The sequence below is a fragment of the Akebia trifoliata genome, chromosome 1, assembly GCF_017979445.1.
Source record: "Akebia trifoliata isolate Shusen 1 chromosome 1, ASM1797944v1, whole genome shotgun sequence".
Classification (NCBI taxonomy): Eukaryota; Viridiplantae; Streptophyta; class Magnoliopsida; order Ranunculales; family Lardizabalaceae; genus Akebia; species Akebia trifoliata.
Window position 1 is genome coordinate 23,999,433 of NC_141375.1, and position 15,771 is coordinate 24,015,203.

General features: G+C 33.4%; 2 protein-coding genes across 2 annotated transcripts; one reads left to right on the plus strand and one right to left on the minus strand.

Moving 5' to 3' along the window:
• Window positions 1–1,469: 1,469 nt before the first annotated feature.
• Window positions 1,470–8,946, minus strand: TBL42 (TRICHOME BIREFRINGENCE-LIKE 42). The gene is made up of 5 exons (XM_086444548.1): window positions 8,612–8,946; window positions 4,129–4,300; window positions 2,689–2,864; window positions 2,438–2,596; window positions 1,470–1,900 (listed from the first exon to the last, which is right to left on the minus strand). The coding sequence occupies exons 1-5, from the start codon at window positions 8,884–8,886 to the stop codon at window positions 1,603–1,605; spliced, it is 1,080 nt and encodes a 359-aa protein (XP_086300674.1). The 5' UTR covers window positions 8,887–8,946; the 3' UTR covers window positions 1,470–1,602.
• Window positions 8,947–13,956: 5,010 nt separating this feature from the next.
• On the plus strand, window positions 13,957–15,070 carry LOC147411101 (Haloacid dehalogenase-like hydrolase (HAD) superfamily protein). The gene has a single exon (XM_086444552.1). It carries the CDS (start codon window positions 14,032–14,034, stop codon window positions 14,893–14,895), a length of 864 nt encoding a protein of 287 aa, XP_086300678.1. The 5' UTR covers window positions 13,957–14,031; the 3' UTR covers window positions 14,896–15,070.
• The last annotated feature ends 701 nt before the right edge of the window (window positions 15,071–15,771 follow it).

Here is a 15,771-nt window from a genome sequence, read left to right on the forward strand (position 1 = left end):
CAATGAATAATTTTTTAACGCGCGCTTTAGGTTTAGGTTTAAGTTTAGGTATAGGGTCGTTCTATTTGCACACACCAGATAACTGCACCCACTCTATTTGGACGCACCACCCACGTAAGGTGACTTTTGTATTTAAAAAAAATTAAATTATTATTTTACCCTTTTATAATTATTTATTGCACATACCACCGCCTACCAAATAAAACTCTAAAATCTACTTCTTCTTCTTCCTTCATTCTTCTTCTTTTTATTTTATATTTTATTCGATAAGTTCAGATCGAATTTTTATTAAAAATTTAGTAGGTATATATCGAATCATACCAAACAGATGTGGAAGATATCAGTCGAATATTTTAAAATCGATTCAGTAACTACCGATTGAACAGAACTTTCTCATGTAAACAACTTCGACTCGATTGAAAATTGTTAGGATAAGAAAAACAAGTAAGATCAAAACTTAAAATTTTCATTGAAATCTTTCTTGATGCAAATAATAAGAAGAAACGAGAGAGAACGAGAGAGAGAGAGAGAGAGAGAGGAGGAGGAGGAGGAGGAGGAAGAAAAAAATAATCATTCAGTACCGAACATGTGTATGCAATTAGAATTATTAAAGAAATCAATGACTTAGGTGTGTGCAAAGGTGGGTATCACAAGTAAATATGTACAATTCATTACTTTGGTGTGTGCAAATACAACGATCCTCAAGTATAAGATACAAGAAATGTACAATGTTCGATATGGATCAACTTAGATCTTACTCATTGAAGTCAAATCCAATTCAACTCAATCTTAATTACTTGATTCAGTTCCAACTGAATAATTCTATTTGGACCATCTACCCCCTCCCCCCTTTTCCTTATTTTACTTCTTTGTAAACTTATAATATTACTAGAGTCCGTGTTGTCCTACGACACGTGCATCATCTTTCGGGTTTAAGGGGATAAAATGAAAAAAAGAAAAGTTGGAGGAGTCTTATTAATAAAAATATAGATCAAAGGGGCAAAAGAGGAAAAATATTAAAGTTGGTGAGGTATCATTAAGAGAAAAATAGCAAAATTGGTGAGGGGTAAATCATTGGAAGGAATTCGTATTCTAGGGGAATATGAATCCTTGAGAAAATGGTCACGGGAAACTAAATTCTACCATATACTATGAGAAAATATCATTTAAAGTTGAAAAACCATTATTTGGGGGAGTGGATGGGAAACATTTTCCCTACCATGGTAGAAAATCACTTTAGATGGGAAAGCAAATTCAAGGAAAAATGCACAATTTTCCGAAGAAAAAAAATTCCACCCATTTTCCCATTTTCCCATTTTCCATGCATTATCTATCATTCCCTTGAGGTCCCATTTGCCTATTCTAATCGAGATGTGATGTATTTTCCCACCAAATTTTGTACATGAGCAATCAAACATTGACTTGCACTCTCTTGGAAAATCAATTTTCTAAAAAAAAATATCATACCATCAACCGAACATACCATAAATTATTTAATAATGTCAATAAATTCCCCTTTTCAGGGTAATTATTTCAAATTATATTCTAAAAATTCAATGGTTTTGTAAAATAATTTAGAGAGTACTCCTTCACTCCTTGTATTTAAAGCATAAGGGCATTGTATAAGAGTTGGTTCCAAGTATCAGGAACACCAGGTAGGCACCAATGGCTGCAATCCATTCCTCTTGGGCCCCCAAGACCATAAATGGATGGATGCCCATCTTTCCTCAGTTGTGAAAGGGTCGTCACATCGAGCAAATAAACTGGACTTGAGATTGTTCTCAACACGGCCTTTAGCACCGATACTGCTGGTGGCGAACCTCCGGGGTATGTTGACCCACTCATTGGTTGCTTCTCTATCAAACAATTCTTCACATTTGGGTTGTTCCATTCAACGCCGCTGATTCAATTATCAAAACAAGACGAGAAGAGATTACAACAACAACAACACAACAAAGAAGCTTATCCCAAAGATTTTAGGTCAGTTAAACGAATCTTATTCCTCCATTCCACTCTGTCCTAAGCCAAATCTTCTGTAATTGAGTGTAAGTTCATATTTGCTTTCACTATCTCCATCAATGTTTTTTTATTATTATTAATATTTCTCTCTGTCTCTCTCTTAGAACTGAATGTGACAAGTGATTAAGCTCGAAAAATGACAATTGATATTGACACACCATGTTTCGTTGAATATTTGACATACCCATGTTTTTAAAGTGATCATATAGCCTTCATGTTTTATAGATGGTAGGGCTTGACGAGAAAAAATAAGGGTTTTTGGCTACAAGGGGAAGACGAGGGCAGTTAGGTAATTTTATAACAACAAAAATCGAGCCAAAGTCGGACCATTTTGATAAATTGTGTTCAATCATCGGTTCGATTTTTAAAACATTGGATCACTTTGCTTTGGTTTTGGAATCATGTGAAGAGAGCTTACTTGTAGTGAGATGGAGAGATCCCTTGGAAGAACACACTGGTTTTTGTAGGATCAATATCGGAGTCTACCCATCTCGCCCAAGTCTTCAAAGCTTTCTCGAAAGCAACCAAACGATCCATATCTTTGTATATCTTATTTCCTTCTTCAATGTAATCCCATCTGCAACCACGACACAAAACTTTCGTTAGAATCCAAATTCTTGTGCTATTACAATTCCAAACACAAGTGTTTTAAAGAATGAATTATCGCACGGTTGTGTGATTCCTCTGCGATTCCACCAATGCCATGTGTTGAAGATCAACATGTCAACGTCTTTCCATGCCTTGCCATCCTCGATGGAGTCAAGTTTCAGAACTCGGCCGATTTTTTCGCTTACAACGTCTACTAGATACACATTGCGAAGGAGCATCACCGTAACTCCATAATCCTACATGTTATTATTAGATTAATCAGAATTTTTGTCATGCAAAGATTTACAAATATAGCTTCAATATGATCCACGCGGAAAAAATTTAGTTTTGAGGGTGTAGAAATGTTCGGATGGGGAAAAATCATTTTCATGGGTCGAAAAAATATTTTTCTGTCCAGCGTAAGAAATCGCGATCAAAAAATGAATTCTAAGAAAAATGCACATATCATACACCTAAAAAGGTGGAACCATATCCAGCTGGAAGATGGTGACACTGGTTTCTCTTTGGTCCCAACTTCAAATAGAAAACTCACTTTTGAGTTGTCAATTATTTATGACTGCCCAATAAGCTCTTTAAGGTACAAAAAACTATTTTCATGGACAGGGACTAAATAATCACTGCTCATCTCTCCTTTTTTAATCATTTTTGAAAGAAAAAAAAAATCTTTATTTTAGCATCTATCGTTGTTATTGCTAAAATAAAGAATTTTTCTTTTTCTTGTGTATCCCGAGGCAAAGCATCTACAGTTCTATGATGGGGGGCGTAACGGGGCATCTGAAAAAAAGAGTGTCAGATTATCACAACTCTTTCTCAAAGGCAAAGCCATCGAAAATAAAACATTTTATTTAGAGTCGTGATAATATGACTCACCAAGTGGCATACTCAAATGACTTCATGACATGACAAGTTCGAGTACTGTAGATCTGTACACTTCAAGATACACAATCGTACTTCCCCATAAAAAAGTGTATACCAAGGGAACTGTGTATCCTGAGGCGTATAGATCTACTCTTCCCGAACTTGTCCACGTCATGGAATCATTTGAGTATGCCACATGGCGAGTCATATTATCAAGACTCCTTTATTTTTATTTTTTCTCGTCAATTTACAAGATGAATTAGTATAAAAAATAAAAATCGTGAGCTCAACAAGTGGTGACCTTTGTCACTAAAACCCAAGGTGAGGACAAAGAGTCATGGTTGACGTGGCAAGGGCACAAAATCATAGATCTTTTTCATTGGGATACACAGGAAAAAGTTGTGTGGCTCTGTGCTCTTGTCACGTAGGCCACGTATCCAACCGTGCGCATTCATCATTATTCTTAATAAAAGGGTATTTCAATCATTTTATGTTAGTCTCATAAAAGATAATGGCTATTGGTTAGGGGTATCTCATCAGTTTGAAAATACATGGGTACTTGAGATTTTCACCAAAACATGAGGGTGTATGTTCAAATTATCTAATAATTAAAATATAATTATTTTATATGATCAAACTCACCGTGATTTTGAATGTAGAAAGTGGGTCTGATCTGTTTAGAGTGAATTGGGCTTCTGGCACTGTAGAGTGAATCATACATATAAATGACTCCCACTGATTTTTGCTAAGTGAATCCCCCACAAACATGATGCTTTTGCCCTTGAATCTCTCCAAGAAATCCTGACCGTTGAACCTATCATCCAAATCATAGATGAAAATCAGGATGCATTTGAAGTATAAACTACTCCTCACAAATCACAATGACTATGGTGCATTAAAGGTCTCTAGACGGATCATGCAAGTAAGGTTGTGAGTGGAAATCTAATCCGTTTCGACAAATAAATACCCATATGGATTGAGGATCCATGTTTTTGATGGCAAATGAGATTGCATCTAGAACAACCATTTCCTGATTTGATAAGACCTGATTGATAAAATATGAGAAAGTATATAATTTTTTAGATTTTGTATATGACATTGAATATGATTCAATTAGGATCCAATCCGTTGTTGTTGGATCGATTTGGATCCAAATATTGAGATTTAATAAAAGTCCGATCCAACAAGGGTCCGATCTAAGGCTGTCAATTTGCCAGTTGGTTCATTATTAGACCTGGTCCGATTCAAAAAACAAGTCCAACCAAAACTTGATAAACACCAACCCGTGCCCTTGTCCAACCTGACCTAGGGCATGGAATGCTCAACCTGAACCCTAGTGAAGTCAGGTTAATTCATTCCTCATTAATACTAGGTAATTTAGTATTGGTAAGGGTTTACATAAAGATAAGTGGCGTGTAAAAGAATTTAAAATTTACAATTATTTTTCCTAAAAATGTATTTCAAAAGTTGATATGCATAAAATTATAAGCAAATTTAAAGAGAAGAAAAATAATAAAATTAACAAAAATAATCATTTATTATTATTAATAATCACCATTTTCAAGAAAAAAAAACATTAAAAGTTGTAATATAATCATTGTATGACAATAGAGAATTACACTTAAAACAAAATTTTAAAAACAAAGCAATTATTTATCTAATTAAAATAATCAGACATTAATTTTGATATATAGATAAACAAAAGCATACACATCGAAATATGAATTATGAGTGTGAAAGAAACTAAGATAAGAAATATTTTAAAATAATATTATAATCATATTAAGTTCGGATTCTAGTTAATCGGGTTAGGCGATACCTATTTCAGCACCCAATCTATTTGAGTTGGGTATTTTTTGTTGTTGCCCGACCCGAGGCCTAACTATACCCAAACTAACCCAAGGTCGGGTTCAACCCAACGGGGTCGGGTTTTGCCCACCCAAGTTGGAGCCCTAAGTTTTAGGGCATTAATCTTTGAGACGTGATAAAATGACTCCCCCACGTGACATACTCAATCAACTCCCTAACGTGTCATGGGCTAGAACCATAGATCATAAATGTGTAGTTGTGTATCACAAGGAGCACAGATCTATGGTTCTAGCACATGTCACGTCAGAGGAGTCGATAGAGTATGCAACGTGGGGGAGTCATTTAATCAATACTCTTAATCTTTAGCTTGCAAGCAAAGGGTTACTAAAGGGTCGAGATCAAAATCTTCTTGCTCCTTAAAAAGCGATTGGGCTAGGGCTTAATAATGTCTTAACACAACCAACATATTATATAGGATTTTTTTTTGTTGTACCCACACTCTTGCGGTGAAATTAATCCCACGATCACATGCACTGCCCTCTTGAAAAGTCCTATGTGCACTAGTTGATTCGAGAGTCAACCAGACCTTGGAGGGAGGCCCTAAGAAATTCATTGCTTCGTGGGGTTTCAAACACTTGACCTACCTCTCCTGAGGAGCTTTATCGGTTACTTGTGTTTTCTGAAGCATCTTGAAAAAACCGACCAACGATTTTGTACCCTTGCCATCTTAGACCGAGTGAAAAATACTCAAGTAAAAAATCACGACTAAAAAAAAAAAAAAAACACATCTGAGATGAAGAAATTACTTTTTTTCTTTTCTCAACTCTACCTATACTCCATTGAAAAAAGAATGCTGAAATTTGATCATTTAGTCAATTAAATCAGATGATCGTAACCATACAATCAACAATAATGCAACCAAAAATTGGAAAGTAAACAACAAATTAACAATATTTGTACGACTTAGATGCATGGGATCATTTACTCTGGTTTAATTATGAAAACCCATGAAACAATCTGAAGGGATTTTCTTCTGCATTGAACATAGATTCTCTATGTCACATGCGAAAGTAAGAGCTTTTTTTTTTATCTGTCTGACTGACGACCCAACAAAAAATTCTGACATGACCTTTAATCATAAAAAAATCCGAGCATCAATTGCGCCTCGTTAGATGTGCTATCACCAAACAAGTGGAATGTTTTTCTTTGCAATCGTTTTAAGAACTCAACCAATTTATTGACTATAAAATTTGTCAAATTAGTGGGTGATGATTGAATTCGTTTGGTTTATTTATATTACAGAAGATTACTTAATTTATTTCTAAATAATCTCTAAGTTTTGCACGATAATTTGACAGGACATTTAATAAAATTTAATTTTTTTATTTTTTAATGATCTCTCGTTAGTGGTGAACTCACCATTTTTTTATTTAGTGTCGAGTTCTCAAAGTTTGTTGTCGAACTCGCTACTATTTAGTGTCTTATGTTACTATTTTTTAAGGAAAAAATGGTTAAATCCACCCATTTATACTTTTCGAGTTTTCTCTACTAAAATACATGGAATGATCAACTTAAAACTCGAGAAAGAATCACACTTGATCGATTTTCATCCAAAAACTAAGTAAAAAGTAGGAAAAAAATTCCTTATTTTCATCTTAAATCATTTTCGACAGAATATGAAGTCTAAGAAACTTGATTAAGATGTCAAGAATTCTATTTTTTTGGATAAAAATGATGAGTTTGAATGATTAAAACATTCAATCGTAAGAAATGTGAGAGATGAGATCGAGGGACTGTATTAAGAACATAAAAATTTACTAAATGGACTATTAAGAGATTATCCAAAATTTAAGGACTAATTAGAAAAAAATCCCTCCGTAGAGGGCTTTTAAGTATTTTTTTCAATATATTATATTTACAAAATTTTTAAAATTGGAACATATTTATCAAATTTTTGTTTTTATTAAAATAATATCAAATTTGTATTCAATTTAATTACTAAGAATTTTCATACAATAGAAATTATATTCTCTATCTATTGATTATGCAAATTACATGGTTCTTTCCAATATTTTAATTCTATTCAAAAATTTGAAGGAATTATCATCTTCCTCCGAGCATATTTTTAAAGGGTAAATTCCCAAAGTTTTCAAAAATATCAAAAGTATTACATTTGTTGATAAAATGTTATCCAATTATTAATATTATAAGATAATTTTGTCAACATTAGCAAGGTAAATTCTCAAATAATTATAAAAAAATTCAGTATTTTTGAAATATTATTAATATTGACATAATTACTACGTAATATTGACAAAATATTATCAAATTGTCAACTTTACATAATAACTTTGTCAACGTTAACAACATTTTAGATATACCGAAAACTTTTATAATTATTTGAGAATTTATCCCTTTTAAAGCATTGATTTCTCTTATTATTAATGTTTTATTCATTGAAAATAAGTCATTGGTAAATGAAAACTGAGGGCAGTTTTGGTACACATTCGAAATTAATTTTACTACCAAAATTGATGCCAAAAAAAATATAAAAATAAATCCCTTACAAGTTGTGATAAATTGATACTCTTGACGTGGTAGTGTACAGAACCGATCTTTTTCTTCGGGATACACATGGAAAAAGATCCATGGTTCTCCTCACATACCACATCAATAGGTTATGTAAGAGCGAATCATGATAAACTGACTACCCCACGTGGCAAACTCACTCGACTACTTTGACGTGACAAATTTGTAACCGTAGATCTGCAATCCTCAAGATACTCGACTACACTTCCCCATAAAAAAGTGTATCTCCTCGGGTTTAGATTCAAAAGATCCGAAGAGCGCAGATTTGTCACGTCAGATAGTCGATTGAGTTTGCCACGTGGGATAGTCCGGTTATCATGACTCTTAATCTTTCCTTACACGAGTTTAGAGTCAAAGAATCTTGTCCAATGAGTTGAGTCAACTCGTAGGCTTGAAGAGTAGATTCGGGAAAGTCAAAGAATGTGTTGAACACATAAAACCCGTCCGAGTTACCATTCCTGGGCGACTTTACTTATTTGCAAACTGAGTCACATAAAAATCAAGTTGGCTCAGCCAAGCTACGACAGACCTCGTTGAGATTTAGAACTAAACCGCTATGGACTGTAAGAATCTATGGTGATACAAATCACATTTAACGGTGATAACGGCGTCAACACTAGGCAGCTTTTGCTGTACCCAACGCCGTTATAACGGTAACTGATAAGAAAAAAAAAAAAGCAAACAAGATTAAAGAAGTAGAGCCAAGATCAAGAGGTGGTGGTGGTACCTGGCCAATTCACAACCATAGGGTTTCCATCTGTATTTGGTGTAAAGATCATCTGGCCGTCCATTGTTCTGGCAGTTGAACTCGTGCTCGATGAAAGGACACGTGGATGAATCGTAGAGAGAGATTGTTTCATCAAAGATCCAAGTACCATAGAACAAATCACAGCCATTCGTTTGTAATTTGCCTACTTTATTATATTGCAACAGGTTTGATTCTGCCTGTTGAAGAAAGACAACAATCAGAGAACACAAACAGTAACCAAACCAAATACCCATCTCTCTCTCTCTCTCTCTCAAGGATTGAGAGAATGGCTTTTGTGTGGAGAGGAAATAAATGGAGAGAGAATGGAAATAAATGTGAGTTTTATAGCTAGATTTAGGCGAATCACGACAAGGATTTGTTTCATATTAAACACTATTTTAATAATCGTTGAGTCGACTCACAATATAATGAGTCAACGCGTTACGTTTGAATTTTAGAAGATTAATATAGGAAAAACACTCAAGCAACATTAAAATTTGACATTGATGACGTGGAGATGTGTACGAACCATAGACGCTTTTTCATCAAAATATGAGTGAAAAGCTTCTCTGACGCTGTGCTCACCTCCACATAAATAAGTAAAAAAGTGTGAAATGGGGTCTCTGCGGTCAAGGACTCTTTAGATCATGTCATCAGATTATTTTAAGGGAAAATTACTTAAATGACCCTGATATATGGGTTTCTTTCTAGATGTCCCAAAACTTTTTTCAATAGCTTGACTGCCTATTTAGTAAATTTTTTATTTCTTGACGTTCCCTCAAACTCATCTCACTTTATAATGTTTTTGAAATTTTCAAATTATCTTCTTTTTTTTTCATCTTCATCACATACTTAGGTTTTTCACAATAATTGCAATCATTTTCGACAATTTTTTTTTATCGTGAATAACGAATGAAAATGATATACTTCTAATTTTGAATATTTAGATATATTTTTATTTATTTATTTCAACGATTTATAATAAAAATACAAAATAAAAAACAAAATTGAGATTCCAATTTTTTTATATAACATTGAATCACCACTTGTTATTTATTTTCAACTTCACTAGTTTTTATTATCGAGTTTGACATTTTTATTGTTAAATTTGTCAACTTTTAAAAATGTCGAACTTGACAAAAGTGGTGAGCTCGACAATAAAAATGTTGAACTCAACACATTTTCTTCATTTTTTCAACTATGATACTCGATAGATATTATCGAAATACGTAAAATGTATATATTATAATTGTAAAATGGATAAACATATCAAAAGTTACTATGAAATCTTCAAAAAATTTAAAATATCAATTCCGTTCTTCATTTATTATCATAAATCAAAAAAATACAACTAAATGTTCTAATTTAGAAGTATATGATTTTTTTCATTCATCTTTTACAATAAAATCGTCGAAATTGATCTCAATCCCTGTTGAAAAAACTAAGTATGTGAAGAAGATGAGAAAAAGGGTAGTTTGTACATTTTAAAACATTATTACAAAAGATGATATCGAGAAACTATTAAGAGTAATTTACTAGATTGACTATCAAGCTTACCACCCAAAACTTAGGGATATTTAAAAAGAAATCCCTCTGGCAGGGTCTTTTGAATAATTTTTCCTTATTTTTCTTAAATAATTTACAAATTCTTACATAGCAAAACAATAGGTGGTACAATTTGTATTATTAGGTTTATGGAATTCGATGAACTTGTACTAAATCAACTTGCAAATCCAATCATTTCACTACATCAGGTTTGATGAATAAAAAAAATTGGGCTTTCTTAACTTGTGCCCACAGGGCACACATTAATATGTATTAAATACACCTTGGAAATAAACATTTGAGGCATTTTTATGTAAGATTTTTTTTTGGGCACTTTAGGAAGGAAAACCTATTTTCAAGGTGTATTTAATGTGTCTTAATGTGTGCCATTTAGGCCCAAGTTAACAAAACTCAATAATAAAAATTGGGTTTTGTAAATACACCTTGGAAATTTATAATTTTTTTTTATATCAAAAATACCCTTATATGCTTTATTCCCAAAGGTGTATTTATTATAGCACACATGTTAGCAAAATTCATATAAATTAAATGAATCTATTTTTAGAAATTTGATTAAGTCAAAATTCAAAAAATGCATTAAGTGTGCTAACATGACACATGTTGGAATTCATAGAATAATAATTTTTATTAAAATTATTGCCACATTACGTGTTATAGTTAGTGTTCTTTATTTGGAAGTTAGTCTTATTTATTTGACTACTCCGAGTTGACTCACTACTCATCAACTTGTTTTTAAGCATAATTTTAAGAGGAAAGGTTGGATAATTATGTGTGATTCGATGAATGATGGATGGAGACGATGCTTTGTTCCTAGAATAGTCGGTGACCCCACATCCCAAACTTACAAGTTTTAAACTCTTTCGAATCTTATCTTGAAAAGGAAAAAAAAACAAATCTGTCGGTTTCTTTTACTGAGTTCAGATACTGTACACCGGGTGTTGAGTAACGTAAGTAACCCAACTCTATCCCCACTTTATTGCCATATGGCACACTCTTGTGCCACGAACACATATGTGGACTAGCAAACCAAAAATCTGAGTCTCGAATGTGGTTTGAAGCTTATAATTTTCTTAATTGCAGACCATTGATACGGGTTGCGCTCCAATCTGAAAAAAGAGAGTTGTTATTGCTACAACTTCTTTTACTAACGTCACATCTGCAATTCTAATCGGAATTGGTGTGACATTAGTAAAAGTTGGTGTTGCCATAGTAACTATTAAAAACCACAATACTACTTGCAAGACATTTTTTTGCTCACAGCACACCTGTGGCTTGACAGCTAAGAGATGAAAGCCAAAAGCCAAAAGGGATAAAATTTCTCCCTCCTACCCGCACTTCGTATGGCATAAATTTTAGAATAATGATGAATGCACACGGTTGATGTGGTAAGAAAATGTAACTACACATCTTTTTCCTATGTATCTCGATGAAAAAGATTTATGGTTCTGTGCCCTTGGCACATCAACTGTGTACCAAAATCGTGTGCATTCATCACGATTCTAAATTTTAATCTTAAAATGACAAATCTTAGTAAAGATCTTTGGGCTCATAGTGATTATCACATTGGCAATCTAACACCTCAGCTTTCTAAATTTCAGTAAAAAAAAAAAAAATTCAAATTCAAAATAAAAAAAATTATTTTTTGAGCTTGGTCCAAGGTATTGAAAGGTGACAACTACTGAACTCCTAATTTAAAATAAAATTTTAACGATGAAAAATAATTTTTTTTTAAATTTTCTTTTTATTATCAAAGCTCTTAGAATTTCATCCTCTACAATTGTTTGGTATTGGATCATGTTTTTGGATGCCAAAAGGTGATGCTATAAGGGAATTTCCCTTTCTCCATCGTGGGTAAGAGAGAGAAATTTCTCTCATATGGTTTTGTTTTCTTTTTTTCTTTTTTTTTTAATAAATGTCAAATGGTGGGGGTGCTGTGAGAAAAAAAAATTCTTGTCTAGTCACACCTCACCAGAAGAATTTTCTGCAAATTCTTTTGATTTACTTCATTCTTTACTCTTATTTTTCTATTATATATTGCCATTAATCAAGGTCCCAAATATCTTCTTTCGACGTCACAGCCATATGTATATAATAATGTTAAAGTGCACAAATCCTTTGTAACCATTCCTCTTGTAACTCTTGTTCTACAATCCACAAAACATCACATTGAAAAAAGAAAAAAAAATAAAAAATAACTCCATGCACTTATACTCACAGTTTAGATCAAATTTGAAAGAAAAAAAAAACTTTTTTTTACTAGATCGAGTTTTAAGGATCGGTTACTGAACTCCTAAATTTAAATTAACAGATGTAATTGTCTTGATGATGTGGCACACTCTCAACATTTATAACTACATCTACAAAGGATCTGTTCCGAATGCCAAAGAAGAAAAATAAAAAGGAACAATAGGAAGATGATCATGACGGCATGCAATTGTGGAAGAAGAAAATGAACACGTCCAAAGCAGGGTTTTGCCAATTAAAAACGAATGGAAGATAAAGAAAAGGAGTGCAATTTTTTTGGGGGGAGTGCGTTGATATAGATTCAAAGTGCAAGGAGGATTTTTTTATTAAGTGGAATGCAATTGTTAATTAGGTGATGTGTAATTAATGGGTTCGTCCCTTTATTGATGAAGATCCTCATCATGGGATGTTAAGGTTGCCAGGAGTATTTCAACTTTTTTTTTGTTGGAAAAATTACTTAAGGATCTCAGTGGAGGCATTTTTTTTTAAATAGTCTCTTAGTTTTGAGTGGTCTCTTAGTAGTCCATTTAGTAAACTTTTCTTTTCTTGATAGTCCGTGAACCTCATCTCACGTATATCCTTTTACCATCTTCTTTACATAGTTAGGTTTTCCAACGGTGACTGCGATCATTTCTGACGATCGTTGATCATTTTAGACAATCTTTGATCATGAATGACGAATGATATTCTCTTACTTTTGAACATTTAGATGAATTTTTATTTTGATGTTTCATTAAGAAAAATGAAGAACAAAGTTGAGACTCTAAATTTTTTTATGATCATATCGTAATTTTTGATTTACAATTATGATTTATACATTTTGAGTATTTCAAGGAGATTTACTAAGTATCGAAGTTAAAAAACGAAAAAAAAAATCTAGTGCACATTACATTGTTGATTTCACCACTTTAAATTGTTTAGTTTGTTACTCATTTTTTTTCAAATCTCAACCTTGTTCTTCAATTATTTTATTTTATTTTATAAATCATCAAAATAAATAAAACATTTAGATGTTAAAATTAAGAGAATGTCATTCTCCATTCGTCATTAATAATCAAAGATTATTGAAAATGATTGCAATGATCGTTGAAAAACCTAACTATGTGAAGAAGATGAGAAAATGATAGTTTGAATATTTCAAAGACCTTATACAAGTATGAATTCCAGGATCGTTCAGAAAAGAAAAATTTACTAAATAGACTATTAAGAGACCATCCAAAACTTAGAGATTATTTAGAAAAAAATCCCTCCACCAGGGTCTTTTATTTTTATTTCAAGAAAAAACCTCCTAAAACTTAGGGATTATTTAAAAAATAAGTCCCAATGCCAAGGTCCTTTGAGAAATTTGCATTTTGTCCTTCATTCTATTTCAAGAAAAAACCTCCCAATTAAATAACAAATATCTTAGATAAGACAAGTGGTTGTTAGCTTCGGTACCGAACCACTAGTTGTCATGACCGTTGAGCACGAACCAAAAATTTAAACTTTCAAACTGATGCTTGACCGCTCAACCCGCTTTTACACACCATCTTAACTGTCCTCTCTCTCTCTCTTTCTCTCTCTCTCCGAAGAAAGAAAACCCTACAACAATGGTGTCCAAAATCATCAAGAAAACCCCCATAAAAGCCTCCAAAGATCGTAGGAATCGACACCGCAAGAAGTCTCCTTTGAAGAATGTTTCAAACGCCTCTTCGATCGTGATCGCTTCAATCAACAATTCGATCTTTGCTTGCCAACGCCGTCTCATCAAAATCTTTACTAAATTTGCCAACATTGGAACCCCAAATCGCCGCAGAAACAAAGGGTTTCGACTCTTAAAGAAATTCCCTCAAGAAGAACAAGAACAAAATCATGATCAAGTCTTTCGATCCCTAATTTTCCGAAATACCCTTCCCCCACCGACATTTCCCACGAAGAAGACTATATTTCTAGACCTTGATGAGACATTGATTCATTCCAAAACAGACCCACCACCCGAAAAGTATGATTTCATCGTTCGACCAGAGATCGAAGGAGAAATACTAAATTTCTACATCTTGAAGCGTCCGGGTGTCGATGAGCTATTGGAATCGATATCGAAGAACTTTGAAATTGTTATTTTCACAGCAGGATTGAAGGAATATGCTTCGCTTGTAATAGATAGGGTTGATTCTAAGGGGGTGATATCTCATCGGCTTTATCGAGATTCGTGTAAGGAAAGGGAAGGGAAATTTGTGAAGGATTTGTATGAATTGGGGAGAGATTTGAAGAATGTAGTATTGGTGGATGATAATCCTAATGCTTATGTTTTACAACCGGAGAACGCACTTCCGGTGCGCCCGTTCATCGATGATTTAGGAGATCGGGAGCTTGAAAAGGTGATGAAGTTCTTTGAGATGGCTGATAGGTTTGATGATATGAGGGATGCTGTCAAGAAGTATCTCTTGGAGGAAAATCAGAAATTGGAGAAATAAGGGTTTTTTTTTTTTTTTGTGTGTGTGTGTGTGGATTTTATTGAGATCATTTGTAATGAACCATGTGTTCATTAAGGGGATTAATGTTCATTAATCTCTCTCTCTCTCTCTCTTTGTGTGTGTGATGAACCATATGTTGGTTATGTTATTTGAAAGAGCAAGCATTAAGGATCATTTGTATCCCCCTTTTGGAAATAATTCAATTGTTCATTTGCTCTTTGTGAGTGTATATTTGGATATATGAACGGGGATCATGGTTTTTAAACTCGGTGTCTTGTCTCATCTCATTCAGCTACGATACTGAGTCGTCTTAGATGAGTTTTTCGATACGTTTGAGACATCTTGTGAGACAAATCAAAAAATTAAATGTGACTCATAAATCTCGGTCAAAAAATGACTTTGTGAGTTGGTCTTGTTCAACTCTGATATCGAGTTAACTCGGGCGATACGTCTTGGTCTTAGACGAGTATAAAAACCATGACGGGGATGGGAAGATGTGGAAAGACAATAGGTATTTTTTTGTCTTTTTCGAGAGCTTCTATTGCCTCACCAACTTTTTGCTAACGCCACCCCAAGATGCGTGCTAATTCTTGGTGATTTAGATAGGGTGAATCTTCATTGCCTCACCCCAATAACTATCTACACACACGTACTTCTCTCTCTCTCTCTCACTCTCTCTGAGGGTTTTAAGCTTTGATCTTACTTATTTTTCATACCCTAAAACACTTTCAATAGAGTCTAAGTCATTCACATGAGAAAGTTATGTTGGGCAAATACCTATTGAATCTTACAAAATAGATCAATAGAATGAATGTTCATGTAAAGTTGATTGTGTATGGTCTTAAAATCTTACATTATGTTCTTAGCTTTAAATTT

Excerpts from the sequence above, each read along its gene's own strand:
- TBL42 (XM_086444548.1), bottom strand. The coding sequence starts at position 8,886 with ATGGGTATTTGGTTTGGTTACTGTTTGTGTTCTCTGATTGTTGTCTTT. Across the intron at positions 4,301-8,611 it reads TATGGTTGTGAATTGGCCAG|GTTCAACGGTCAGGATTTCT; the intron begins GTACCACCACCA and ends TTTGGATGATAG. Across the intron at positions 1,901-2,437 it reads ATCTCTCCATCTCACTACAA|CGGCGTTGAATGGAACAACC; the intron begins GTAAGCTCTCTT and ends TAATTGAATCAG.
- LOC147411101 (XM_086444552.1), top strand. The coding sequence starts at position 14,032 with ATGGTGTCCAAAATCATCAAGAAAACCCCCATAAAAGCCTCCAAAGAT.